Source organism: Megascapheus bottae, chromosome 27, assembly GCF_031878675.1.
Source record: "Megascapheus bottae isolate mThoBot1 chromosome 27, mThoBot2.hap1, whole genome shotgun sequence".
Taxonomy (NCBI): domain Eukaryota; kingdom Metazoa; phylum Chordata; class Mammalia; order Rodentia; family Geomyidae; genus Megascapheus; species Megascapheus bottae.
This window is the reverse complement of record NC_143535.1, coordinates 5626274-5651867: the sequence shown is the minus strand read 5'-3', so window position 1 is coordinate 5651867 and position 25594 is coordinate 5626274. Positions and strand designations below refer to the sequence as shown.

Below are 25594 nucleotides of genomic sequence, written 5' to 3'. Positions count from 1 at the left end.
GGCTCTCACACACCACAACACACCTTCTCGAACCCCAGGGAAGCCCCATCACACCTTCTCCCCCACCTCTCTGATTTCAGTAGGCTTTGTAGGTGTTCTGGGACAAAGAAATTTTTAAGCTTAAAAGAATATATATACAGGGGCCGGGAGTTTGGCCTAGTGGTAGAGTGCTTGCCTAGCATGCACGAAGACCCGGGTTCGATTCCTTGGTACCCCACATACATAGCAAAAAGCTGGAAGTGGTGCTGAGGCTCAAGTGGTAGAGTGCTAGCCTTGAGAAAGTCCAAGGACAGTGCTCAAGCCCTGAGCCCAAGCCCAGGACTGGCAAAAAAAAAAGAATATATATACATATATTTATATGGATAGATAGGTAGATAGATAGATAGATAGATAGATAGATAGATAGATAGATAGATAGATAGATAGATAGATAGATAGGAAGGTAGGTAGGTAGGTAGGTAGGTAGGTAGGTAGGTAGGTAGGTAGGTGGATGGCTGGATGGCTGGATGGATAGATAGATAGATAGATAGATAGACAGACAGACAGATAGAAATAGTAATACTGGGGCTTGAACTCTGGGCCTCACATTTGCCTGGAAATGTGGGGGAGCAGACCTGAGACTCCTTTGCTGAGTCCAGAAGCACCCATGTGCAGGGCACTGGGTACCCTCATGGGGTCCTAGGAGCAGAGGTCTCTTTAGTAAGTTCTGGCAAAGCAAGGTACAATGAAGAGTCCATCTTGAGGAGAGGCCAGTAGGAGCTAAGCACCAGTGTCTCAAGCCTGTAGTTGTAGCTACTCAGGAGGTGAGGCTAGAACCAGCACTGCAGACAAAGCCAATTAACCCGCAAAAAGCAAGAGGAGGTGTGGCTGGAAGTGAGAAGCTTCAAGTTAAGAGCAGAGTCAGAGAGCCAACACACACACACACTCACACACACACACACACAGAGTTGGTCCCATCCCCTTGAAAACCAACTGAGTGGGCACTGGGCTGAGTGGCAGAGCAAGCAAAGACCATGGTAGAGGAGGAAAAAAAAGGACAAGTCCCAGAGCACGCTTGCCAATGTCTACTGTTCAAGGCGCATTTCAAATCCCACTTCCCTCCAGGGCCTCCCCTGGTATCTCTAGCTGCAGCCCATGCATGACCCCCTTGTCTGCTTTATTGGTGAATGGTTATGTGGTAAGGTGAGCAGAGTCCAAATAAGAAAGCCAGTCCACGATGTCTGGACCCCAGAACCTCAGTCTCCAAATTCCACTGAGGTCACCAGTGACACGTTGACAACTTTAGGTGACATGACTTTTATTGATGCGGAGGTGGTGGTGATGAAAATATGGCCTTTCTCCCCAGTGGGGCCAATACTCTGAGTGTTCCCAACCCCCTCAGATGCTGCCCAGCCACTGGGGACAGTGTTTGCTTTCTCTTCTTGACCTTTCCCTTGTTGATGCTGGAACAAATGAAAACAGAAAGGTGAAGAAGGCTGGGAACGAGCCCCACAGCTCTGGCACAGTCTCTGGGCATAAGGGGTGCTGTCCCCTGGGTCTTCACTGTGTCCCGCCTTAGAGGTAGCTCTAAGAGGCGGAGCCATCCACGGGCCGCTGTGATTTGTCTGCAGGCCCAAGTGAGGGTTCACGTCCCTCAGGATCTCAAAGGGGTCCTGGCCACGGTTCTGACATGGGAATGTCCTTCCAGTGGACTTCATTCCTCCCTTCCTTGGTCCCTTGAAGCCAGGAACATTTTGTTAGACACTACAGCAATATTCCCTGAGTCCCCTGGAGTCCTTGGAATGATTATTAATGCTAACTCTCAAGACCCATATATATTTTTTCTTTTTTTTTTTTTGTGGGTCATGGGGCTTAAATTCTGGGCGCTGTCCTGGAGCTCTTCCACTCAAGGCTACCACCCTATCCCTTGAACCACAGCCCACTTCCTGTTTTCTAGTGATTAATTAGAGATAAGAGTCTCACTGTCTTTAGCGCCTGGGCTGGCTTTGAACCATGATCCTCAGATCTCAGCTTCCTGAGTAGCTAGAATCACAGGTGTGAGCCACCATACCCAGCTAAGACCTTTATAAAAAAAAAAATTGGGGGGAGAATCTTTAAAAACACATCTACTTCTCTTTCTTAAATAAAATAAAATAAAATCTATTCCAAGAACTTTGTGACCAAACAAATGCAGTGAGCTGGCGTTTACAGTCCTCAGCCCGCACAACTCCCGCAGAGTTCCATGTCTGGACGTTCGAGGGCCCCGCTGCAAGCAAGGGCGAGATGTTCAGTACATGAGCAGGGATGGCTTTCCGCTAAGGATGGCCCCAGCTCAGGGTAGCTAGCACTCTCCTGAAGTCCACCATCCACTCCAGGGGAACATATGGTGTCACCCAGGGTTGCTGGGTGTCTGCTCACTCTGGGCTCAACTTCAAGTCAGAGTCAAAAGAGCAAGAACTTCTGAGGTCATCTTCCAGGCCCTTCTCAAGTATTATTCTAGCTCCACCTTCTCCATTTATGTGTGGACTCTCAGGAACATCCATGAAGCCCAGACTCCATCTCCAGAAGATTCTCAGCCTGGACTTGCCAACAGAGCTGCCGTTTCTGGTTTTTGGAGAACTTAGGATGGCAGCAGCACATGCACACAACATGCATACACACACACACACACACACACACACACACACACACACACGTACACTTTGGCAGAGGCAGCAGACAATAGAGATGGGAATCATGAAAGTGCCTGGTGGCCATTGGCCGAGACGTCACAGAAGGCTTCGCCCTTGGTCTTTGTCGCAGTCCGTAGCATGGGGTGGTGCTGGTTAAGATTTCTGGAAGCGGACCTCGCTCTGAGGAAGAGACCCAGGGGGTGAAAGTGGGCAAGGAGCACAGAAACACAAGGGAGGTGGGACAGGGCATCTGAGGGCCCCCCATTCAGCCTTTGGGAGAAGAGGAGAACCTCAGGAAGAAGAGAAGCTCCCTGAGCTCCTCCCTCTGTGCTCCACTATTCTGTCCTTGTCCCCAGAGCAGAAAGGAACTGTGCATGGAATTCCTGGCTTTCTAGTTTTGTGCAGACAGCGCAGGCAAAGCTGAGCCTGGGCCGGGTTGGTGGAATTGGGGTACAGTCCTGGTTCCTGATGCACAACTTCCTGCCATGGAGGGTGGCCTTGCACAGTCCAGCGGCTGTGTGGCTGGCCATCCCTAGGACAGGAGGCTGACGCTGAGCCTATGCCCACATTTCCCCACCACCCGGGCTCTGTTCTGTGGAAATGAATACAGCACAGGGTACATACACCTCATGGCTGACATTTGACCTTATCTTGAGCAACCCCTCCCCCCCAAAAAAAGGTCTAAGAGGCGCTGTTTCCTGGATGCCGCAGCTCCAGACAGGGCTCTCACCTCCATCTTGCTGTAAATCCAGGGGAGGACTTCGGTCACCTTGGTGTAGACACCAGGTTTGTTTTTCTGGCCACAGCCGGTGCCCCAGCTGGTGACCCCTGCCAGATACCAGCGGTTGTTCTGCTCACAGACCAGCGGCCCGCCGCTGTCCCCCTGCAAGGGACAGCCAGCATGGCAGTCAGGCGGGGGCGGGGATGAGCCCCCAGCCTGCCCGGTCCCCAGGACCCTGGGTGCCAGGCACGAGCAGCCTCACCTGGCAGGAGTCTCTGCCCCCCCGGAGATCCCCAGCACACATCATCCTCGGGGTGAGGTAGCTGTCGTAGACCAAGTAGTCATTGCATTTCCTGAAGTCAATGAGGTTGACCTGCACCTCCCTGAGGACGGAGGATGTCTTCTCTTCAGTGTGGTGAGCATGGGGGAGACAGAGGAAGCCAGTGAGAGCTAGGAAGCTTCAAGACCTTTAACCCAGGAAAGGGCACCATGGCTGTGCCTGGACCCAGCCCAAAGGAGGTTCCCTGTGGCAGGACACTGAGGACCCAAGGGCACGGAACCTGCACAGCAGATCCAGCTTGCTGACATAACACAGTGGCACACTCGTGTGCACATTCTCAAGCCTAGCCAACACCTGGCCCAGCCGATGATGTTTGTCTATTGCAAAGCACCATGGGGGATTTTAGGAAACCAGGTGTCCTCAAGGGGGCAGGGCGTGCTGATTTCCTTAGAGGTGGGGACACGTAGAATGGAGGAAGTGACCCTCCCAGAGCCACAGGAGATGGAGGTGAGGCCAGAGGGAAGCTGCATCTGGACATGTCACCATTCCATCACAGGGAAAGGTGGCCCCGACTCACTGAACTGGCCTGCGTCTAAAGAGCTAGGCCCTCTGTGGTGCCCTCCTGCTTGACATGGGGCATCTTAGACCACTGCTGCCCCCAAGGCCCTCTGTTCCCAGGATGAAGTAATGTAAAATAAGACCACCTCGTCCTTCTCCTATAGGATACACAAAACAAGGTTCCCAGGCAACTACAAAAAAATAGCAAACATGCTAAACATCAGGGCTCACGCCTATAATCCTGGCTACTCAGGAGGCTGAGATCTGAGGATTGCAGTTCAAAGCCAGTCCAGGTGGGAAAGGCCCTGAGACTCTTATCTCTAGCCAGCCAAAAGCTGGCAGTGGAGCTGTGGTCCCAGTGGCAGAGCACCAGCCGTGAGCACAAAAAGCCTCAGCCACAGAAGTTTCCTGGTAGTCTCAGGCTCACTCAGGCCCAAGAATATCTACAGCCAGATTCACCCAGATCGGCCCTCATCTCTACACTCAGACACATGACCACCGCACACGCATGCACAGACACTCGGCCTAGCATCTTTGTCCTCACCCTCGGTCTCCTTGGTTTTGCCAAAGCCTGTGATCCAGCAAGTCTCGTTGAGACTGAAGGTCTGTCCATGCATGGGGAGGCAGGCAGGGTGGATGTGAGCTGCAACAAGATCTCAAGGTATCAGCAAAAGGGATGAGGCTGGAGGGGTTGGGGTAGGGGGTAGGAGTACTGGTGAATAAAAGGCCACAGGCATTGGCTCATGCCTGTAACCCCAGCTCTTCAGGAGGTGGCGATTGGAGGGAATTGTGATTTGAAGCCAACCCAGGCAAAATGTTAGTAAGAATCCTATTGCAATCATTAGTGGGCATGTGATATTATTTCTATTATTACTTCCATGATAATATGATTATTTCAATTATTTGTTCATACTTTCTATTAGTAGTATTTCTATAACATTATTTCAATGTATTTCCATTGTTGCATCCCACTTGTTTTCCTGGGGAAAAGCAGATTTATCAGTGAGTTTTCAAAAGTTTTCTCAGAAGGTACTGTGACTTCGAGGTCTTCAGCCTGCCAACCAAGTTTAAGCCCTGATAAAAGCCAAAATATCAGAACACTTGGTCTGACCACAGATCTTTATAAATCTTTAGCTATGATTATCAGACTAACAGCCAGTGTCGGGATCAAGGGCCTCCCAGAGCCTAGACAGGGACTGCCAGAGTCATAAAAGTGATATTCTAATAGATTTCTTTTGGCTTGAGAAATGTAACTTGTTTTAGAATTCTAAAACATAGTAAAGGGATGGAGGTAGGTGAGAGGTAAGATCTATGTATGTCGCCGAATGGAGTCCATTTTTTTTGTTGTTTATCAGCTTGAGAAAGGCTATTCTTTCTGGTCGTGCATACTGAGCTTGAGTTCAGGCCTCAGTGAATGAGTAGCAGGGCTGGAAGATACCTCACCGGAGGCCCTAGGCTCTGCAGGGTAGAAGTACAGGCATGGCTCTGGTGGGTGGGGTTTAGTGGGCACGGCGTAAGGCCAGTCCAGCCCACTTGAGCTCTGCCCAGGGATCCTCCTTCTTCTCTAACTGCTGACTGCTCTGACTCATGAGAGATGACACCCCCATGATGAATGTGCCAGCAAACACCAGCTCAGGCTCTGAGCATGAGAATGGTGGATTATCCACAGCGCTGACTAAGGCTGCTAGAAATCCTCTCAAGGAGCTAAGCAAGACAACCCTGCCCCGTTCTTCAGGCCCCTCCTGAGCTACTTTTTCCTATCCTTTACCCCTCTACCTTGCCAGAACCAACTGGGTGTCCCATCTATGCCCCCACAGCTCCCTCTGCTCCCCAACATCACATCATTGGCCCTTCCTGGTTGTCCTGGAATATGTCGCCCATTGCGTGCAATTTACCACTTGCCACTGCAAAGCAGGCTGTACAGGAGACATAAAGTATTTGGTAAGTGAACAAGTGAGTGAATGAGTGAATTAATAATTAAATGGTGTTCTTTGTCCACAGAGATTAATAGCTTTTATTTTTGCCAGTCCTGGGGCTTGAACCTGGGGCCTGAGCACTATTCTGAGATTTCCCAAGGCTAACAATCTACCATTTGAGCCGGCATTTTTTGTGTATGTGATACGGAAGAATCAAACTCCTCAGGGCTTGGTGCTTGCTAGACAAGAACTGTACCACTAGGCCAAACTCTCAGCCTATTAATAACTTTTTTGGTTGGTTGTGGGGCTTGAACTCGGGGCCTGGGTGCTGTTCCTGCGCTCTTTTGCTCAAGGCTGGTACTTTACCACTTTGAGCCACAGCTCCATTTCTGGTTTTTGAATGGTTAATTGGAGATAACAGTCTCACAGGGACTTTTCTGCCCAGACTGGCTTCTAACCATGAACCTCAGACCTCAGCCTCCTGAGCAGTTAGGATGACAGGCGTCAACCTCTGGGCTTTGGGCTGGTGATTAAGAATTTCTGCGGCGAAGCCTCATTTGATCCTGCGATCCAGCTTCAGTGACAGCTAGTTGTTTGAATGTAAACTCAGCTCACATTCTCCAAAGTGGTGTAGACAATTTGCCATCTTTGTTCTCCCACAAAGAGGGAGGACATTCATTTGCCCACGAGTCAGATGGACCCAGAGCCAATCCTGGAGCTACCACCTGTCACTCACAGCCTCAGGTAATTACCTCTCTCTAAAGTGCCACTGCTTCAGATGTCACAGGAAGCTAATAATAGGACCTGCTCTGCAGGACCAGCTGGGAAATGTACACAATCACATGTGCCCGTGGCGGCCTCACTTCTGGTGAAACACACCAATCTATTTCTATTGATTGGGACCAGTCTCCCAAGCCCTGGCTCTGTGTGTGGCCAGTTTGCCACATTGGATGTGCAAATGTGAATAAAAGCAAAAGGAAGCACGAGAGGGACAAGCTCATTTTCCCATCACAGGGTCTCAGTTTCTCCAACTGTACCATAACGTGTTTGTTTGTTTGTGTGTTTGATGATTTCTACGAGTCTTTGACGTCTGCTGTGCTGAGACAGTGAGGACCCATGACGCATCCGGGGAGCTGCCAAGTCCGAGGGTGCTGCTCAAGGGAACAGGCTCACTCACCGGACAGCCTCAGGGGCTTGGAGAGTCGCACCAGGGCAATGTCGTAGTCATCCTGCTCGTCGGTGTAGTTGCTGTTGATGATGATCTGGGAAATGGAGGCAGCCTCCGGCAGGTCCTTGAGGTTGCTGGTGCCTGCGTACACCTTCCAGCCCTCCATGATCCTCTCCCGGGTCCTGCCACACGCACAAGACAGCACCAGGCAGAGCAGTGCTCCTCAGAGGCTGGAGCACGGATGCAGTGGCCGCTGGGGGGAGCCCTCGAGCTGGTGAACTAATAAGCACGTCCCTCCCGCTGACCCCTCCCTTCTGCAGTGCTTCCCCCCCTCCACCCCCCTCCTCCAGAATGCTCTGAACCTTACAATGATAAAGGGGGAAGGGATGAGCAAGGCTCTCGACCTAGGAATGAATGCCGTTCTTGCATCACGACATCATTATGGCTGGAGTCTATCCACAGAGAGTTAGGTGGGACAAAACGACCTGATGAATCCCTCACTCCCAAGGAAGCCAGTGCTTCCAAAGTTGGGGGGCATGGGGCAAGGCTGGCTAGGGGCGGGCAGAAGCTGTGTGCAATTCCTGGGGTGGCACTGCCGATCCTCAGGCTCCTCTGCTGCCCAGTTCTGTTTCTGGAAGTGGCAACAGTAGAGCCCACAAGCTTTTTCCTTCATCTTGTTTGTTGGGGGTACTAGAGTTTGAACCCAGGACTTCATGCTTGCTAGGCAGGTACTCTACTGTTGACCCATGTTTCCAGCCCTCGTTTTGCATATATCGTGGGGGCTTGAACTCAGGGCCTAGATGCTGTGCCTGAGCTTTTTTGCTCAAAGCTAGCATTCTGTCACTTGAGCGACAGCTCTGCTTTCGACTTCATGCTGGTTAATTAGAGATAGGAGTCTGATAGGCCTTCTGGCCTAGGCTAGCTTTGAACCAGGATGTTCAGATCTTGAGCTATTCATAGTAGGTAGGGTAACAGGCCTCGCCCACTGGCACCCGGCTTGCACTCGTTATTTTTTAGATGGAATCTTGCTTTTTTTGCTCACAACCTAGGTTGTGATGCACCTATTTTATCCTTCCTGTCATAGGCGAGATGGCAGGAAAACACCACCATACCCAGATTTTTCTGTTGCGGTCTCATGCTCCTGCTCTCTAGGACCGGGACCCAGAGACCCTTTTCCTGCCTGCTACACTCTTTATAGGGGGCCCTCAGTGGCATTTTTCTCATCCATGAACCTAACTCAGAGCAAATGCCCACAGCTCACACTCTGGTGTGTTCCCAGCAGCATTATAGCATGCGGGTCAGGGGGACCAGACTCACATCAGAGTCCTCTACCACGAAAGATGCCCAGACCCCCACGGCATTGTCTCCTGGGCCCTCAGGCACTTACACGAAGAAGCAGTGGGCCGCGGTGAGCACCCACTGGGCATCGATGAGTGTGCCCCCACAGATGTGGGTGGTCCTAAAGTGCAGGCTGACTTGCCAAGGCCACTTGCTCTCCGAGGCTGGCACCCCTCCCACAATCCGCCCTGTCATGGCTCTCAGGCCACAGTCTAGGGAAAGTAGAGAAAACAAAGGGTAAAGTCTGCGTCTTTCAGAGCTTCTGTCACCCTCCTTGGGTCCCGGGAAGCCTTAGGAAGCCTTGTCTTATAGATCACCAATCCATCCATCCACCCATCCGCCCATCCAGCCATCCACCCATCCATCCATCTACTCATCCATCCATCTACCCATCCACCTGTCTACCTATCCATCAACCACCCACCCACCCATCCACCCACTCACCTATCCATCCATCCATGAATTACCTCTTTACTCATGGTAGCATAGCTATTTCCTGCCTGAGCAGAAATACTATTTCTCATATAGGTTATTGGAATCATCCAATAGGAAGTTTGATCCCAGTCAGCTTGCTTCCTTCCTTCCTTCCTTCCTTCCTTCCTTCCTTCCTTCCTTCCTTCCTTCCACTAAGCAAGCATTCACTCAGTGCCCAATATTTTGGCATTGTATCCACTAGACTAAGGAAATCAGACAGATTCTATCACCCTAAAATGACCCATGCCTGGATCTCTCATTTCTAAGCAAAGGAGTTGGCATCTACTAGTCAGAAGAGAAATGTTATCCTGGACTAGCCCAGTGTCTTTCTCTCTATCCCTCTCCCTCCCACGGGCCCATGTGCCAATCATCCCCCACTGAAGGCCTCCGCCTCCGGTTCCCACAGTCCAGGAAGAGCATCTTACGGGAGCACTGGAGAGAGACGTACCGCTGGGAAGGGCATTCAGACCTGCAGGAAAAAACATGGAGGTGAGCAGAGGTCACAGCACCTCCTAGGTCCTGTCCCATACTGCAGAAATGACCCTAAGTATGAGAAGTAGAGGTTCTGATCTTCTTTCTCTCAGGAGGGCATTTCTCATCATAATTTGCTCAGAGTAAATGATCTCCACTCTCGATCCCTCCCTCCCTCCCTCCCCCAGGACCCTACTTCAAGTAGGTCACACTCATCACCCAGACCCCACATTCTTTGAGCCTAGGACTTCATGGTCGCCATGACTTTGAACTCATAGGAGGGCCTGGCGGTGTAGCTCCTGCATCTCAGGGAGCCTGATTTCTTCGCTCCCCTCCACAAGCATACATCACTTGCTGGAGGAGTGTCCCCAGACCTCCCTCAGGGGGCCAGGACAAAGATGCCATGAGCTTAGGAGGCCCAGGAGGTTGCTGATGCTTCCCAGACTGTCCTTGGAGGCCCAGACTGTTGCATCTGCCATCTCCCTGCTCTTGTCCCCCCCTGGATAGACTCACAGTCCAAATGCATGGCTACACGGAAGCCCCACAGTCTAGTAACTGTGTATAACAACCAGGAAAACTCTGGGGCATCTCTCATTTCAAGACACCATGTGAAGGAAGGCTTTCAATAAGAACTTTTAAGCTGGGCACTGGTGCCTCACACCTGTTATCCGAGCTATTCAGAAGGCGAAGATCTGAGGATCATGTTTTGAAGCCAGTCTGGGCAGGAAAGTCAATGAGACTCCAAAGAACCAGCAAAAAAGCCGGAGAAGAGCAGTAGCTCAAGTGGTAGAGTGCTAGCTTTGAGCAGAAGAGCTCAGGGATAGTGTCCAGGCCCTGAGTTCAAGCCCTAGTACTAGCAATATATATATATATATATATATACATATATATATATAAACTTCTAAGCCAGGATGTGAGGAAGACTGTGACCATTTGTGAAGCCCTCCTGTAGCCCCGGGAAGGAAGGGGGGCCCTGACTCAAGGCCCCTCTCAGCCCCCTCCCTCCTCTCCATTCCCAGCTCACACACAGAAGCATGGATGCCCTGCTGTACCTGTGCAAGCTTTCCTGGATGGTGGAGTTGTATTGAGAGACGGAGAAAGTTCTGACAAAGTCTCTAAGGACCACTTCAGTTGTCCGGTAAGCACTATAGGAAGGAGATAAGGGTGAACGCACTGCAGATGGGGCACCCCCAACTCCCTCGGCTAGCAGGAGAGCACCCCAGCCCTGCAGACAGAAGCTAGACGCCAATGGTGAGCATGGCGGCTACTCTCCTGGCGAAGGCCAGGACTGCTGACCCCACCCACCCATGTACTAGCCCCGAGGTTCTCCAGTGTGGTCTTGAATTGGCAGCATCCACATCCTCTGCTAGAAATTCATCTTTCAATGGCCTGCCCCGGACCCACCGCAGCAGAGGCACTGGGGAGGCGCCCAGTAGCTCATGGCTTTTTATCTTTAATTTTTTTTTTAAACTTAATTTTAGGAGGCCAGGAGTTTGGCCTAGTGGTTAAAGTGCTTGCCTAGCATGCACGAAGACCCGGGTTCAACTCCTCGGTACCACATACATAGAAAAAAGCCGGAAGTGGTGCTGAGGCTCAAGTGGTAGAGCTCAAGCCTTGCAAAAGTCCAAGGACAGTGCTCAGGCCCTGAGCTCAAGCCCAGGACTGGAAAAAAAAAAAAAAAAAAAAAAAAAAAGAACTTAATTTTAGGGCCAGGAGCATGGCTTACTGGCAGAGTGCTTGCCTAGCATGCATGAAGCCCTGGGTTCAATTCCTCGGTACCACATACACAGAAAAAGCTAGAAGTAGTGCTGTGGCCCAAGTGGTAGAGCGCTAGCCTTAAGAAAGCCCAAGGAGAGTGCTCAGGCCCCAAGTTCAAGCCCTAGATCTGTTCAGAAAATTAATTTTATTGTCAGAGTGATGTACAGAGGGGTTACAGTTATGTATGCACTAAGGTAGTGAGTGTATTTCTTCTCAAACATTGATATCCCCTCCCGTGTTTTCCTCCCCTGTTCCCTCCCCACTAGCTCATGGCTTTTGTTTTCATTTATCCAGTGGGACTAGGGTTTGAACTTTGAGCCCTATGCTTGTGAATCAGGTTCTTTACTGCTATGTCACACTTGCAACCTTTAAATACACACACACACACACACACACACACACATCTATATATGTGTGTGTGTGTGTGTGTGTGTGTGTGTGTGAGCCAGTCCTAGGGCTTAAACTCAGGACTCAGGTACAGTCCCTAAGATGTTGTTGTTGTTATTTGTTTGTCTGTTTTTGCTCAAAGTTAGTACTCTAGCACTTGAGCCACAGGTTTTTTTGCTGGTTCCTAGTAAGAGTCTCACGGACTTTGCTGGCCAAGCTGGCTTTGAACCATGATCCTCAGATCTCAGCCTCCTGAGTAGGTGGGATCTATGAGAACGTGTCACCGGCTCACAGGCAAGGTTTTTCCCGTTGTTGTTGTTGTTTATGGTTTTCGATGGCATCTCCCTGCAATGTGCCTGCAATGCCCCAGAGGCCAGGCCCTCCAGGTTACCTCTCAAACCCCAGTTGCTGGCAGGTCTTCTTGGAGTCAGAGTCATCCCAGCTGCTGCTACACACAGGCAGCCACTCGTGGGAGGTTCCAGAGTACACTTTAAGCAGAGACCTGTCCCAGTCAAACCTCACTGTGGGTAGAAAAGGGGAAAGCAGACCCTCAGCGTCAGGAAGCAGAGTCTCTTGGGGGGTGAACTGGAGGAGGCGCCCGGAAATACTCGTCCTGGGGCTTCTGGCTGAGGCATGGGACAGGTCCTGGAACGTGAAGGCTAGAGGCCCAGATGCTCAGCGAGGGTAGTCAAGGCAAGGGCAGGGGCAGGGCTGGAGCAGGGAAGATCTCTCTGGCAGGACCCGGGAAAGGGGCGAGCACCACCGGGAGCTGTCATCCTGAGACGGCAATACCATGCCCAAAGGAGGTGACAGGACAAGATGGATGGTCTCACTGAGTGTTCACAGGGGACAGGCTCCTTCACGTGCTAGCATGGGCAAGTATACATGTGAGCGCAGAAATTAGGTGGACAAGATCCATGTGCACACAGGCATATATGAATGCACGCACATGTGCAAATACCCACAGGCACACAAAACGGGGTGCTACATCAGCCACGCACGCACAGAATGCTGATGGCCAAAGCTCTGAACAATCTTTGTGCTTTTGTAGGGCTTTGAAGGTGACCCGCTGGACACAGCGGAGGGGTGTAGGGACAGGCGCTCTGAACACCCTGTCCCCATCACCTGCCACTAGCCAGAGCTGTCCTGCTTTTCTCAGTCCCACACTGAAGTCGTCTGGCTTTATTTGAGAGCCTCCAATCTTATCCAATCCACTCCATCTGAAAACTAGAAAACTGGAGCCCAGAGACGGTAAGCAACTTGTCTAAGTCCCCCAGCAATCAAGACCCAGTAGGAGACTGAAGTCGGCTGTAGCTAGAACCCAGGCCTTCTGGGACTGTATCCATCACTTCCTGCTTGAGCTGTCTTGAGGTGGAAAATACCGTTTATAGTTGGCTAGTGTGTGGACACGCACACACACACACACACACACACACACACACACACACACACACACACTCCTCCCTTCACCCAGCCCCCTTACCACAGCCCAGCTCATCACTCTTCAGCTTGCAGTCTACCACCCCATTGCAGCGGATAGCTTGCTTGGAGCAGCTCTCTGCCGGCTCCTTGTACTTGACTCCGGTGTGGTCCCTCCAGAAGTAGACTAGAAGACAAGAGGCAAACAGTAGACTCCTCACCAGCCCTATTCTCAGCAGCCCAAGGCCCTGGGGGTTCTGAGGCACCGACCTGCAATCCCTCTTGGACTCTGGGGCTCCCGTCCCCCATCTGTGTGGAGAGAAAAGCTGCTCAGGAATGCACCAGAATGTTCCAGAAAGCTTTTGCAAGCAGCCAGCCACCAGAAGAGGGAGACAGAGAGACAGAGACAGAGCTGCAGAGGCGCCTTTGAACTGCTCCAGTTAACCTGTCTGGCCTCTTCCAAAGCTACTGTCCTACCTGCCTAGGTAGTTCCAGGTGTGCTTTCTCTTCATTCTTCCCTAAACAAGGAGCACCCCCTGGGCTAAGTCCTCACCCCAATACCTGTCCTCAACTTTAAATGTCTTCCCACTCAATGAGTGGCTCATTCCCACTGGTTGAAGAAAGCAACTCTGCAAACCTTACGTGGAGATCGGCCTCCTGACTTCTCCCATCTCTTTCCCAGGCCTCACTGTCACCCCTGGTGCCTGGAAACATCTGGCTGCAGATACCCGACAACCGGTGTCCCAACTGCTCAGCCTCGGCTGACCCCTTGGTCCCAACCTCGGATCCTCCTCCTGGCCCCAGGTGTCTCAGCATGCCTGGAGGGCCTGCTCCCTGCAGGTCCTGATCCAACTCCTTTCATGTCCCTGTCTAGCCCTCCTCTCCCTGTCGTCATCATTGTCCTCTTCTCTGCGCATGCCCCGGACTCTCCATATGGCGTCACCTTGATGCCTTGTCCTGACTCTGCTGTGCAGCTTCTCAGTGACCTGCACAAATCACACCGCCTCTATCCTGAAGGAGCCACGGGGAATTCTAACAAATGTTATAAACCCAGGTCAGGAGCTTGAACTTCATTTGGCAAGCCAGCCTTGGGCGCCACACCCCCTGCGTTCACGGAGCAGGTGGGCCACACCAGGGAAGAGAGAAGATGCAACAGGATGTGCCTGTGGTTGACTCTTCAAGGTCTGGAGGCCTTGATGTGAATCATGGCAGTGACTGGTTAGCAGATGGGGAAACTGAGGCTTGGAATGTTAATTGACCTGTGGAAGGCACACAGCCGGAGAGGGACAGAGGCGGATTCTCCTGCAGGAATGCGTGGTGCTAAGCTGTGCTCCACTCGACTGCCTCCCACACAGCAATCTTGCCCACAGTCCACGCCACCTGCCACCTGTCACCCACCCCTCACCACAATCCATACGCCTTGGCCTGGCATTTAAAGCTCTCTGCCATGTGGCCTGGTCTTACCGAGTCAAACAGATGGCCCAGGATCCCCTGGAAAAGTGGGTCCCTTCCCTTTCCTCCATGCCAACCTCATCTCCTTCCATTCCCCCCACCCCAATATTTCTGGTTGCTGTGTATGTGCTCTGATGCTCTGTGTGGGTCGCAGTCGTCTCTTGTTCAGTCCTCACCTGGCCTCCACACCCTAGCCGACACAGCTGTCACCTCATCTTCGTAGCTACCCTCAAACACATTTGGCTTGCGTTGTTTCCAGTGCAGTCGCCATTGACTGAATATCTGTGTGTGTGCCAATCTTGGAGCTTGAACTCTGAGCCTGGGTTCTGTCTCTGAACTTCTTTTGCCCTGCCTCTTGAGCCACTTCCAGCTTTTGTCTAAGCAGTCTATTGGAGGTAAGAGTGTCAGGGACTTTTCTGCCCGGACTGGCTTTGAACCATGATCCTCAGATCTCAGCCTCCTGAGTATCTAGGATTACAGGCGTGAGCCACCAGTGTTGAGCTGGGAAGCTTGCTTTCTTCTTCTTTGCTTGCTTTTCCTCTCCACCTTCCTTCCTTCCTTCCTCCATCCCTCTCCCTGGTACTGGGGTTTGAACTCGGGGTCTCACATGTGTTAGGCAAATGCTCTACTACTTGAGCCACGCCTCCATCTCTCTTATAAGTTAGTTAGGTTTTTGTTCAGTCTTGTGGTTTTTTTGCCTTGGTCTGGGATCCTCCTCCCTATGCATCCTGTGTCGCTGGAACCACAGACTCCCTCTACCACCCTCCAGTTAGTGGTGGAGATGGGTCTCACTAACTTTTTGCCTGGGCTGAGGTGAACCTCCATCTCAACAACAGCTGGGATTAGAAGCAGGAGGCCCTGCTCAGCCGCCGTCGGTGTTCATAGGTGGACTGTGTTAGGGTGAGACCTTGTGCCAGGCATGTGTCATCACGTCACTTAGTCCTCGTGGCCTGGGGAGCTTGGGATGCTCCCCTCCACCGTCAGCTGAGTGCACTGATCACCCAGCCCGCGTGGGTTGAACAGTAAACAGCGGCACAGAGGGACCCCAGCCAGGCTCCCCGGTGCCCCACACCCAACCCTGCCACCTCACAGGGGCCATTTGCAATGGTGTCCCGGAGTGGATGCACTCCCCCCTGGGTGAGCACGGGGTCCCCGCCCTGTGCGTGCTCCCTACCGGGGCCCATTCTAACCAGCACCACCCAGACCCTCCCTGCGCCCTCTACTGGACTCACAGAGAAGGATGAGTGAGATGACCAGGGCAATGAGGAGGAGGATGCACGCGATGAGTGGCAGCTGCTTCTGGGTCTCCTTCCAGGAGAACTTGGGCAGGCTGGGACCTAGGAGCAGGATGGCATGGGAAGGGGGCGGTGGGGACAGAGTCTGGAGGAGGGAGGACGGAGGATGGACCCCCCTCCCCCATCCCCCTTACCTGAGCTCCCTCTGGTGGCCGGCGCTGGCCTGGCAGGAGATGCCCGGACGGGGACGGCCCCCAGCGGCGTTGCTCTAACCAGGTACACTCTGCTTGGAGATGCCCCGCATATCGACCTGGGAGATGAGGAGCCAATCGATGATGACCTGGAAGGGGCCGCTTGAGCTGGGGACACCCGAGCTGAGGATGCTCGGGCTGGGGACGCCTGGGCTGCAGACGTCCTTGCTGAAGAAGCATTCTGCAAACAAAAGCCAAGAGCATCCCTCAGATGGCTCCCAGCCAGCTGTAGGTCTTGCCCAGCAGGTGCAAAGACCCTGGGGCATGTGACTAGGTGGAGGGAGGAGAGACAGGAGGATGAAGAAGAGTGTGGCTAAGAATAGAATGAAAGTCCAAAGGGCCGCCTCCCCTCTGACCTCCCCTTCCTCAGACTCAAAGAACTCAGGAAGCCCGCTGGGGCTTCATGCGTTGAGGAGGTAAAGAGAAGGGGCAGCAGAGCTGAGTGCTTGTCATTCCAGTGGGGGAAGGTCCCCCACTTCCGCCTTCACCCTCTATCCCCGTCTTTTTCTTTTGGAAGTCACTAGCTGGGGGTGACGATGCATGCCGTAATCCCAGCCCTTAGGAGGATTTTGAGTTTGAGGCCAATCTGGGTGACATACACAGACCTCAAATCAACAGACAAGATAAAATAATGGCATGTGCAGGGAAGTGGATGAATCCAGAGCGAATTATGTGGAGTGAGACAAGTCAAGACCAAAGGAGCAAAAGGCGCATGGTATCCTTAATATGTGGCTATTAGATCCACACAGTACAAGAGCGGGGACTCAGGATTTGCGTACCCAATGCTATGGATGTGGTATTGGAACTATAAACACAACTACATAGACATAAAAATCTATGACTCTATAGACATAATGATTTATTACATAGATTACTGTGTATGGCATACAAACCCTCAGCCTAATTTTAATTATAATCTAAAATCTAAGTACCAGTGATTGTATATAAAGAGTCCCTTCTTGAATACTTGTTTGTTAAATACATCAGTTGAAACATGATGTAAAAATCAATGTTAATGAATTCTTTAATAAAAAAATTTACTGAGATTATAAAATATTGCCCTTGTTCAAATGTGTGAAAAGTACTGTCAAAGAAAAGCGCCAGCCAGATCCTAGCGGCTCACACCTATAATCCAAGCTACTCAGGAAGCTGAGATTTGAGGATCACAGTTCAAAGCCAGACAGGGCAGAGAAGTGCACGAGACTCTTATCTCCAATGAACCAGCAAAATGCCAGAAGTGGAGCTGTGGCTTCAAGGCAGAGGACCAGCCTTGAGCAAAAAAAGCTAAAGGCCAGCACCCACTATCACCCTCCCCACAAAAAAAGAAAAAGCTTCTTCTCCATGTGACTAGGATTCTTGCGTGCATGCATGTGCAAACACGCCCAGAGGTGTACACACACGCACACTGCGGTCCCTTAGGGAAGCCGGAGGGAAGATGCAGAATGAAGAGCATGAAGGAGCAGGGCGTGCCTCATCCCGATGCGCCGAGGCCCTTCCACTTGCTCAGCTGCAGGTGGAACGACTGATTCATTTGCATTTACTATGTTAATTTTTATGAATAGAAGTCTTAACATGCTCGGTGGGTCCTTCCTCACTGAATCATCATAACTACTCTGAGAGGCAGGAGCTACAGCTAATCCATGTTTTGGCCAAGAGGAAACAGACATGAAGCAGGTTGACTGAGTTCTCAGAGCTTAAAAGGAGCACTAGGAAGCAGAGCCAAAAGTTAGGCTTGGAGACCCCTGAGGAATGCCATGGGGAAGGAGTAGAAGAATGGGGGTGGGAGGGGGCGTGGGGGGAGGGGGCGTGGGGGGGAGGGGGCATGGGGGGAGGGGGCGTGGGGCGGGAGGGGTGGTCCAGGTTCATGGAAGTGCTGGAGCCTTCTCAGCTTGTCACCCCATTGCTCCAAGCATCTGCCACCTTCCTCTCGTCCCTCAAAGAGGTCTCTCGGCTCTGGGCACAGTGGCTCGTGCCTATAATCCTAGCTCTTCAGGAGGCTGAGATTTGAGGATTGCGGTTTGATGCCAGCCGGGGGCAGAAAAGTCCATGGGACTCTTATCTCCATATAACCAACAAAAAGCTAAAAGTGGAGCTGTGGCTCCAGTGGTAGAGTGCTAGCCTTGGGGGTAAAAAGCCAAGGGAGAGTGTGAAGTCTTGATTCGAGACAGGGTGGGGAGATGCTGGGGAGGGAGCCTAGGGCCTTGCACATGCTAGGAAGGTGCTCGACTTCTACTCTGAGCCCCAGACCTGGAGCTGAGCGGGCATTTGATGACAGTTGTGTCTCTGGAGTCTGGCAGACTTGGTTCTAATCCTGACCTGTCATTTAGTATCCTTAGTAGCAGTGTGACCTTGGGTCAGCTACTTAACTCCCACCCTAAGCCTTTACCTTCGTCTATAAAACAAGACAGAAGCTGGGTGCGGTGGCTCATGTCTGTAATCCCAGGAACTAAGGAAGTGGGGGGGCACTTAGTGAGGCATCATATCAAAAACAATCTGGGGGCCGGGAGTCTGGCCTAGTGGTTAGCTGCTTACCTAGCATGCATGAAGACCCAGGTTCGATTCCTTGGTACCACATACATAGAAAAAAGCTGGAAGTGGTGCTGAGGCTCAAGTGGTAGAGCTCTAGCCTTGAGAAAGTCCAAGGACAGGGCCTCAAGCCCAGGACTGGCAAAAGACAAAAAACAAAAACAAAACAATCTGGGCATGGTGGTACACACCTGTGTGTGAGCCCAGGCGCACAGGAGACATGGGCAGGGGAGTTATGATCCTAGACTGGTCCCAGGTAAAAAATAGGAATAGTAATAATGATAACAATAATAACTAAAGCCCAAAGTACTTAAGTGGGAGACCTCCTGTGTAGCAAGCATAAGGCCCTGAGTTCAAACCTCACTACCTCTGAGGAGGAGGAGGAGGAGGAGGAGGGGGAGGAGGAGGAGGAGGAGGACGAGGAGGAGGAAGGGGAGGACAAGGAGGAGAAGGGAAAGGAGGGGGAGGAGGAGGAGGAGGGGGAGGAGGGGGAGGGGGAGGAGGAGGAAGAGGGGGAGGAGGGGGAGGACGAGGGGGAGGAGAGGGAGGAGGAGGGGGAGGAGAAGGAGGAGGAGGAGGGAAAAAAGGGTACTGGGCAAAAGGCAGACTGAGGCCCTTTGATTAGAGGGGAGGACCCTGCTCTGGCATCCAGAGCATTCTTCCCAGCAGTGGCAGCCTAAGTCTTGTCTTGTGCTAGGCACCTGACTGGAATTCACATTAAATCTGCTCCAACTCAGAGCTAGCATACCATTCAATATAATAAAACAAGCATGACTCACACGGACCAGAACTTTCTTTTTGTGTGTGTGACAGGACTCGCGCGTTGGGCTCTTATCATTTTTTTCACTCAAGGCTGGCACTCTACCACTTGAGCCACAGCTCCACTTATAGCTTTTTGTGTGTGGGGGGGAGTCATAGGGCTTAAACTCTGGGACTGGGCGCTGTCCCCGAGCTCTTCAGCTCAAGGCTACCGCCCTACCCCTGAGCCACTGCCCTACTGAAGAGCTGGGTTTCCTCACCACCAGGCCAAGACCCCACTGTGCCCTCTTGTATCTGAGGTAGGAGAGCCTGGGTGGGGGGTAGCCCCCCACTGAAACCCAGGGTCTGCGGGGGAGGGACTGGGAGCTCTATTGAGAGCTGGGGTGGAGCCATGGCACCCCCCCGAGAATCTCGGACCTTGGTCTATGAGCTTTTTGGGTGTGAGGCATGTTGGGTGCTGTGCCCTGCCAGGAGGGATCAGAGCCTAGTGGCCTGGTGTGGGAAGGCAGAGTGACAGGGCAGACTCCGGCTTTGTGACACTGGGTGAGTGGCTTCACCAACCTGCACCTCAGCTTCCTTATCTGCCAGCCCAGCTAACCACCTACCCTGCTTCACAGCTTCCGAGGCACCGGTTACACAGGCCAAGTGCCCACAGTGAGCGAGGGCTCCGGATCCCTGGCCTCGTGGGATTTGTTTGTTTGCTTAAGAATGCTTTGGCTTAAAATAGCAATATCTGTTTGAATATGACTACATCCATCCCTTTTAATACAGCCTCTTCTTCCTTTTTTTCTGTCTTTCTTTCTTTCTTCTTTCTTTCTGTCTGTCTTCTTTCTTTCTCCTTCCTTCTTTTTCTGCCTACCTGCCTTTCTTCTTTTCTTCCCCCTCTCTTCCTTCCTTTTTCTAGTACCAATATAGCGGCTTGAACTCAAGTCCTAGACATTGTCCCTTAGCTCTTTTGTTCAAGGCTAGCACTCTACCACTTGAGTCACAGCTCTACTTGTGGCTTTTGGAGGAGATCCTGCCCAGGCTGGTTTCACACCTTGGTCCTCAGCTCTCATCCTCCTGAGAAGCTAGGATTACAGCCGCAGAGCCTGTTTCGACACGTGTACCCTGGAGCATTGTAAGACGAGCCTGGTCTATGCAGCATAGTGCTGTAGGTCCAGGACTGGGTCCCAGTCCAAACTCACACACCACTCAAATCCCCACCAAGTGCAGCTCTGTGATCCTGTCCCTGCCAGACGGGAGGCATGGGCCGGGGAGGAAGGGCAGAGGGGATCAGGGGTGCGGGGTGTGGAGGGAAATGAGCAACAATGAGAGGACGGTTTATGTCATTGGGTCAGGGACATGGGTGTCCCAGGGCCACCAAGACAGGAGAATGAGCAGAAAGAAGCTGGGCGGCGTGAAGGGAGGGGAACTTAGCCCTGGCCCCTGCACTACTCTGCTGTCCGAGTCAAGGCAAGGCCCTCTGATCAGGGACAAGAAGGGGTCCTACAGAGCCAAGATTCAAATGATGGAGGAGCAGTCCCCAAGGCCAGAGGGAAACAGCTGCCAGAATGAGACCTGCAACTCTAACCCCTACTCAGCCTCCACACAAACCTGATACGGGGGTGGAAACAGGGCATCGTTGTCAGGATAATGTCTAGAGGGGTTTCAGTTACATTTGTCAGGTAGTGGGTGAATTACTTCTCACATGTTGATACCCCTTCTCATGTTTTTGTCCCCGTTTCCCTCCCCTACCCGGTAAAGGGCAATCTTATCTACAGGGACCATCTACAGGGGAGATCCCTCAACCATCCCTATTTACGCAGTGATGACTAACACCCCACCCTGCTGGAAGTTCTTCCTGATGTCTAACCTGCTACAGCGCTAACTCATTTCCTTTACTCAGTCCTTGGAAAGCTGCTGAGATTCCTGAAGGTTCTGCCTCACCCAGAGATGGGATGCTTTGGGCCGGTGGGGCTGGGAAGGGGGGGGAAGGGGGGCAAGAGAGGGGACTCCTTTTTCTTCACTGGTGAGTATAGGACCCAGAAAGAGAACTCAGATGCCCAAGTCCCTGTACTCTGATCTCTTTGTCACCTTCCTGTGAGCCTGAGGGTGAGCAGAGACCTGGGTCATAGCCTGCCAATCATTCTTGCCTGTCTTCCCCCACCTACCCTGGGGTGGTCCCTGGAGAGAGTGGCAGCGCTGGTAGCTTGTACCATGCTGGACACAGGCCAGCACACCAGCTACACTGCTGTCGTCTGGCTGGTCTCTGCAGCTGTGGGGGCTCCGGTTTAAAGCATGAGGACACTCCAGAGGTTCTGGGCCAGCCTGGGATGTAGCTGGGTGGTATCCCTAGGGGCGGGCGTCCTGGGAAGGGAGCAGAGAAGAGAAGTGCAGGCCCCGGCTCCCAGGCTCCATCCACCTATTCCCTGGACAGGAGTCCAGGCCTATCTTTCCATGTGCCCTGGGCGATAGACGCCTGGGACTTCTAATGTGATCCAACCGGAGACGCTTGGCCCTTAGCCCATCGGGGAGAAGACCCCAGGACCCTGGCTGTCTGTGCCACTGCCTCCGGGGCTGCCCTGCAATGACTATGTGTCAGGGACAAAAAGAAGCCATTCTCCAGCCCATGGCATAGCTAGCACTCTCTCAGAGCTTCAGGCAGACTGCAAGAAGACACAAAGCTCTTCAGTTACACCTAAACCTAAAGACAGTCCAGCAGTGATGAGACATTCTCTAGACCTTCATGAGTCAGCGCTCCCTTGGGACTGACAGATGCCTGGGACTTCTAAAGCTACAACTCAGGACCCAAGAACAGGGCATAGGCTCAGATGGAACATCTTTGAAGCCCCTTGAATCATACTCAAGGTCACATGGCCGGGGGGAGTGGGCAGCCTGGCTGTGTCTGCTGCTCATCCTTGAACAGATTCATGATGTCCTGCTCTCCCCTGCCAGACCCTCACCACCCTCCAACGTAGAGGACGCTTGCCTAGGCTTAGGCCCCAGGATGCCCCTCCTTCCCCGTGACCTTGCGACCCAGGAAGCAAGGCCAACTATGGCAACAAGGCCAGCACTCAGGAGCAGGCAGTGTCCCTCCCAAAGTTCTAGGGACATCAGAGGACAGGCATTCCCTTTGGCAGGGCTTTGAGAGCCTCTTCCCTGAGTTAGCTGGAATCTCAGGTGAGGAGCTCCAAATCTATCCCAGGCTACACTAGATTGGACTGGGCTTTCCCCTTCCCTTCCAAGAACATAAATTTACACACAGTGAGCACTCACGCCCCCATGCAGGCACAGACCAAGTTCAGGGACCTATCAGCCTGCTTATGACCACGTTCCGCCAGGGAGCCAGAGCTACGAAGCCTCCAGTACTTCTGGTAAGCAAGGCCTGGGGGCTTTGCTTCAGCTTCCAGACAGCTGTGTGAGTGGCGGACAGTCACATCCCCTCCCTGGCTGTACTGAGGTGGGTGACCAACTGCGCTGCTTTCCTGGGGGTGTCACAAAGCACTGAGGTTCTATGGAGGGGGCTAAGCTAGAGCCCTGAGATCTTTCTCACGTCCAATAGAGAAGGACCACTTTTCAGGCTTACGACAGCTTTCTTGGGTGCATCATCAAGTCCCTTCCAGTGGATGTCCCTTACATGTGAAGGAGGCTGGGGGACAGAGCCCCGTGACATCAGAATGAAATGCAAAGGCCGGCACTGGTGGTTCATGCCTGTCGTCCTGCCTGCTCAGGAGGCTGAGGTCTGAAGATCCCCCTTCAAAGCCAACCCTGGGCAAGAAAGCCTGTGAGACTCTCTTCTCCAATGAACCGGCAAAACGCCAGATGTGGAACTGTGTGGTTCAAATGGTAGAGCTTCAGCTTTGAATAGAAAAACTGAAGGGACAACAGGAGGTCCTGAGGTCAAGTCCCAGTACTGGCATCAAAAACAAAACAAACCCTCTGTGTTTATTTAATGCTTCATTCATTCATTCATTCATTCATTCATTCATCAAAGGCTTTCTTATGTACCCGTTATGGCAAAGGCCCCTGTTTCTGTGTGCCTGGGAGGGTGACCCAGCTTCGGCCTGCACACAGGAGCTTCCTGGCTGTCTTGTTTATGGGGACCCAGCTTTGGCCAGGTGCTGTCTAGGCCTCTGCTTAGCCAACAAACCGGGCTCCCTGTGGTGTCGTCCCTCTTGCCTCCCATACCAGCACCCTGCACACCTGGCCAGCACAATCCACAATCCACCCCACTGTTGCAATCTCAGGAGGAAGCTGTTTTGCCAAGACAAGACACTTAGGCTCAGGGGCCATTGTGATGCCTGGAGCCCAAGACCCAACACTCCTACGCATTTCAGCTCACATCAGCCAGCCAGAAGGACAACACAGAAGAAGACTGTCCAGTGCCAATGGCAGCATGAAACAGGGGGTCTGGATAGGGGTGCATGCCTCTGGGGCAGACAGCAGGGACTTGGAGGTACCCACACTTAGGGGCTCTGGGATGAGAAGGAGAATCTCAGACTACTTACTGGTCTGCCATCTTGGAAACCTGCCCAGGCCCCTAGGACAGGTACTCACCCAGGTGCTAGCCCAGAGCATCTGGGTTTGTATGGATATAGAACCAGCTCTCCCTCAGGAACCCCCAGTATATGGAAATCTCTTCTACAGAGCATTTATCAAAGGGCCTTCTGGCTCTGTCAATGGGTCTGCTTTCGTCTTTAATGAGCCTTGTACTTCCCTGAGCATTAAAAATATGTAATCCAGCGGGACACCAGTGGTATACACCTATAATCCTAGCTACTCAGGGGGCTGAGATCTGAGGGTCACCACTCACAGTCAGCTGAGACACTCTTAGCATCCTTATAACACCAACGTCTCCCAGCTCACTCCTATTCAATCAGTTTAACCTATCGATTGCAGACAAGATCGGGAGACCCTATTAGAGTCTTCTATGTGCTTGCTTTCTTGGGAGTTTTACCTAAAACCAGGGGACAAACTAAAGAACTTGAAAGAATGAAAGGATACCATTCTTTCATTCCAAGGTAAATTCAGGCCACCTCCTTTCCACACTGAAGGTGGGGTTTGCCCTGGCTTTGAGACTTCATTCATTAATTAACGAGTTAATTAGAAGACTTCATGTTGGTCCCTGATTGATGAGTGGAACTTCCTGGGTGGACATGACCCTTGTCACTCCACCCCAAGAACAGGCTCTCCTGTCCCCCTCCAATGGGAGTACACCACCCTGAGAGTGCTCGGCCCTTCTCTTTGTGTCTAGGGATCCTCATTAAGTGTAGGTTCCCAGCAAGCTACCAAAGAGGATGTGCCCTGGCTGGGACTGTGGCTCACCCTCCCCACACTCCGGACAACTCCATGCTGCCCCATGAACCGAACCGAACCGCCCTGGTGCTCACTACAGACTCCCAGGAGCTTCAGGGTCCTAAGGCCAAATGACCTTCGGGAGGTAAAGACATAGACCCAGGCAAAGCAGCTCAGAGGGCAGGGGTGGCAGCCTGGGAGGAAAAGTCAAGAGCAAAGCTGGGTATTCGTGGTTCCTGCCTATAATCTTAACCTCTCAGAAGGCTGAGATCTGAGGGTGGCAGCTCAAACCAGGTAGATAAGTCTATGAGATTTATCTCCATTTAACCACCAAAAAGCTAGAAGTGAAGCTATGGCTCAAGTGGTAGATGACTATCCTTGAGCTAAAAAGGCTCAGGGACAGTGCTCAGGTCCTGAGTTCAAGCTTTATGACCAGCACAAAATAATAAAGGTAAGGATGGTTGAGGAGAAATTAAAAAAAAAACTTGAAAATCGTAGTCACACAGAAAAATCACATTTTTCTGGCAAGGTTTAGGAGGCTAGGACAAGGTGGACCTTGAAGATCAGTTAGAATGCTCTGGTTCTCAAACTGGCCACACTTGGGCTAGATTTTAAATTAGACTGAGTTAGATGAGAGTCTCAAACAGTAAAGCTGATCACAGCAGCATCGATGGCTGGTCAGTGTTCACAAGCCACAAAGCAAGATTCAGCACTCAGCTGTGGGGTACTTATTGACTCGACCCCAAATTTCATCCGCTTCCCCTCCCAGGGACCTCTTCCGGAGAGATCTGAGTCTCAAGTAGCCCCTCTCAACTTCCAGCCTGGAAAAGGTTCCCCAAAGCGAAGGCATGGAGGTAGCAGGGCCCCACCTGTCCTGGGCCTATCCCTGCTCCACCTGGCACTCACCCGGCAACTGTCCCTGTCCATGGTCAGGGAGAGGTGGGTCTCGGGGC

General features: G+C 52.1%; 1 protein-coding gene across 3 annotated transcripts; it reads right to left on the bottom strand.

The window, feature by feature from the left end:
* Window positions 1–1293: 1293 nt before the first annotated feature.
* Tmprss13 (transmembrane serine protease 13) lies at window positions 1294–25594 on the bottom strand. Of its 3 annotated transcripts, none has more exons than XR_016532801.1 (14): window positions 25548–25594; window positions 16023–16260; window positions 15826–15930; window positions 13206–13328; window positions 12114–12243; window positions 10630–10722; window positions 9532–9575; window positions 8682–8844; window positions 7304–7476; window positions 4755–4853; window positions 3635–3777; window positions 3382–3534; window positions 2679–2831; window positions 1294–1442 (listed from the first exon to the last, which is right to left on the bottom strand). XR_016532801.1 is itself a non-coding variant. In XM_090319414.1 (14 exons), exons 1-14 carry the CDS (start codon window positions 25566–25568, stop codon window positions 2805–2807), a joined length of 1551 nt encoding a protein of 516 aa, XP_090175540.1. In that variant the 5' UTR covers window positions 25569–25594; the 3' UTR covers window positions 1835–2804. The 3 variants fall into 3 exon arrangements, 2 of the variants coding, with proteins under 2 accessions (XP_090175540.1, XP_090175538.1); XM_090319414.1 differs by lacking the exon at window positions 1294–1442 and adding an exon at window positions 13412–13450 and having other exon boundaries at window positions 1835–2831; XM_090319412.1 differs by lacking the exon at window positions 1294–1442 and having other exon boundaries at window positions 1835–2831.

Coding starts and splice junctions, on each gene's coding strand:
- Tmprss13 (XM_090319414.1), bottom strand. CDS start 25,568: ATGGACAGGGACAGTTGCCGG. Junction 4,854..7,303: donor CAAGCCCCTGAGGCTGTCCG/GTGAGTGAGCCT, acceptor ATCTTGTTGCAG/CTCACATCCACCCTGCCTGC. Junction 2,832..3,381: donor GGATTTACAGCAAGATGGAG/GTGAGAGCCCTG, acceptor TCTCTTCCTCAG/AGCGAGGTCCGCTTCCAGAA.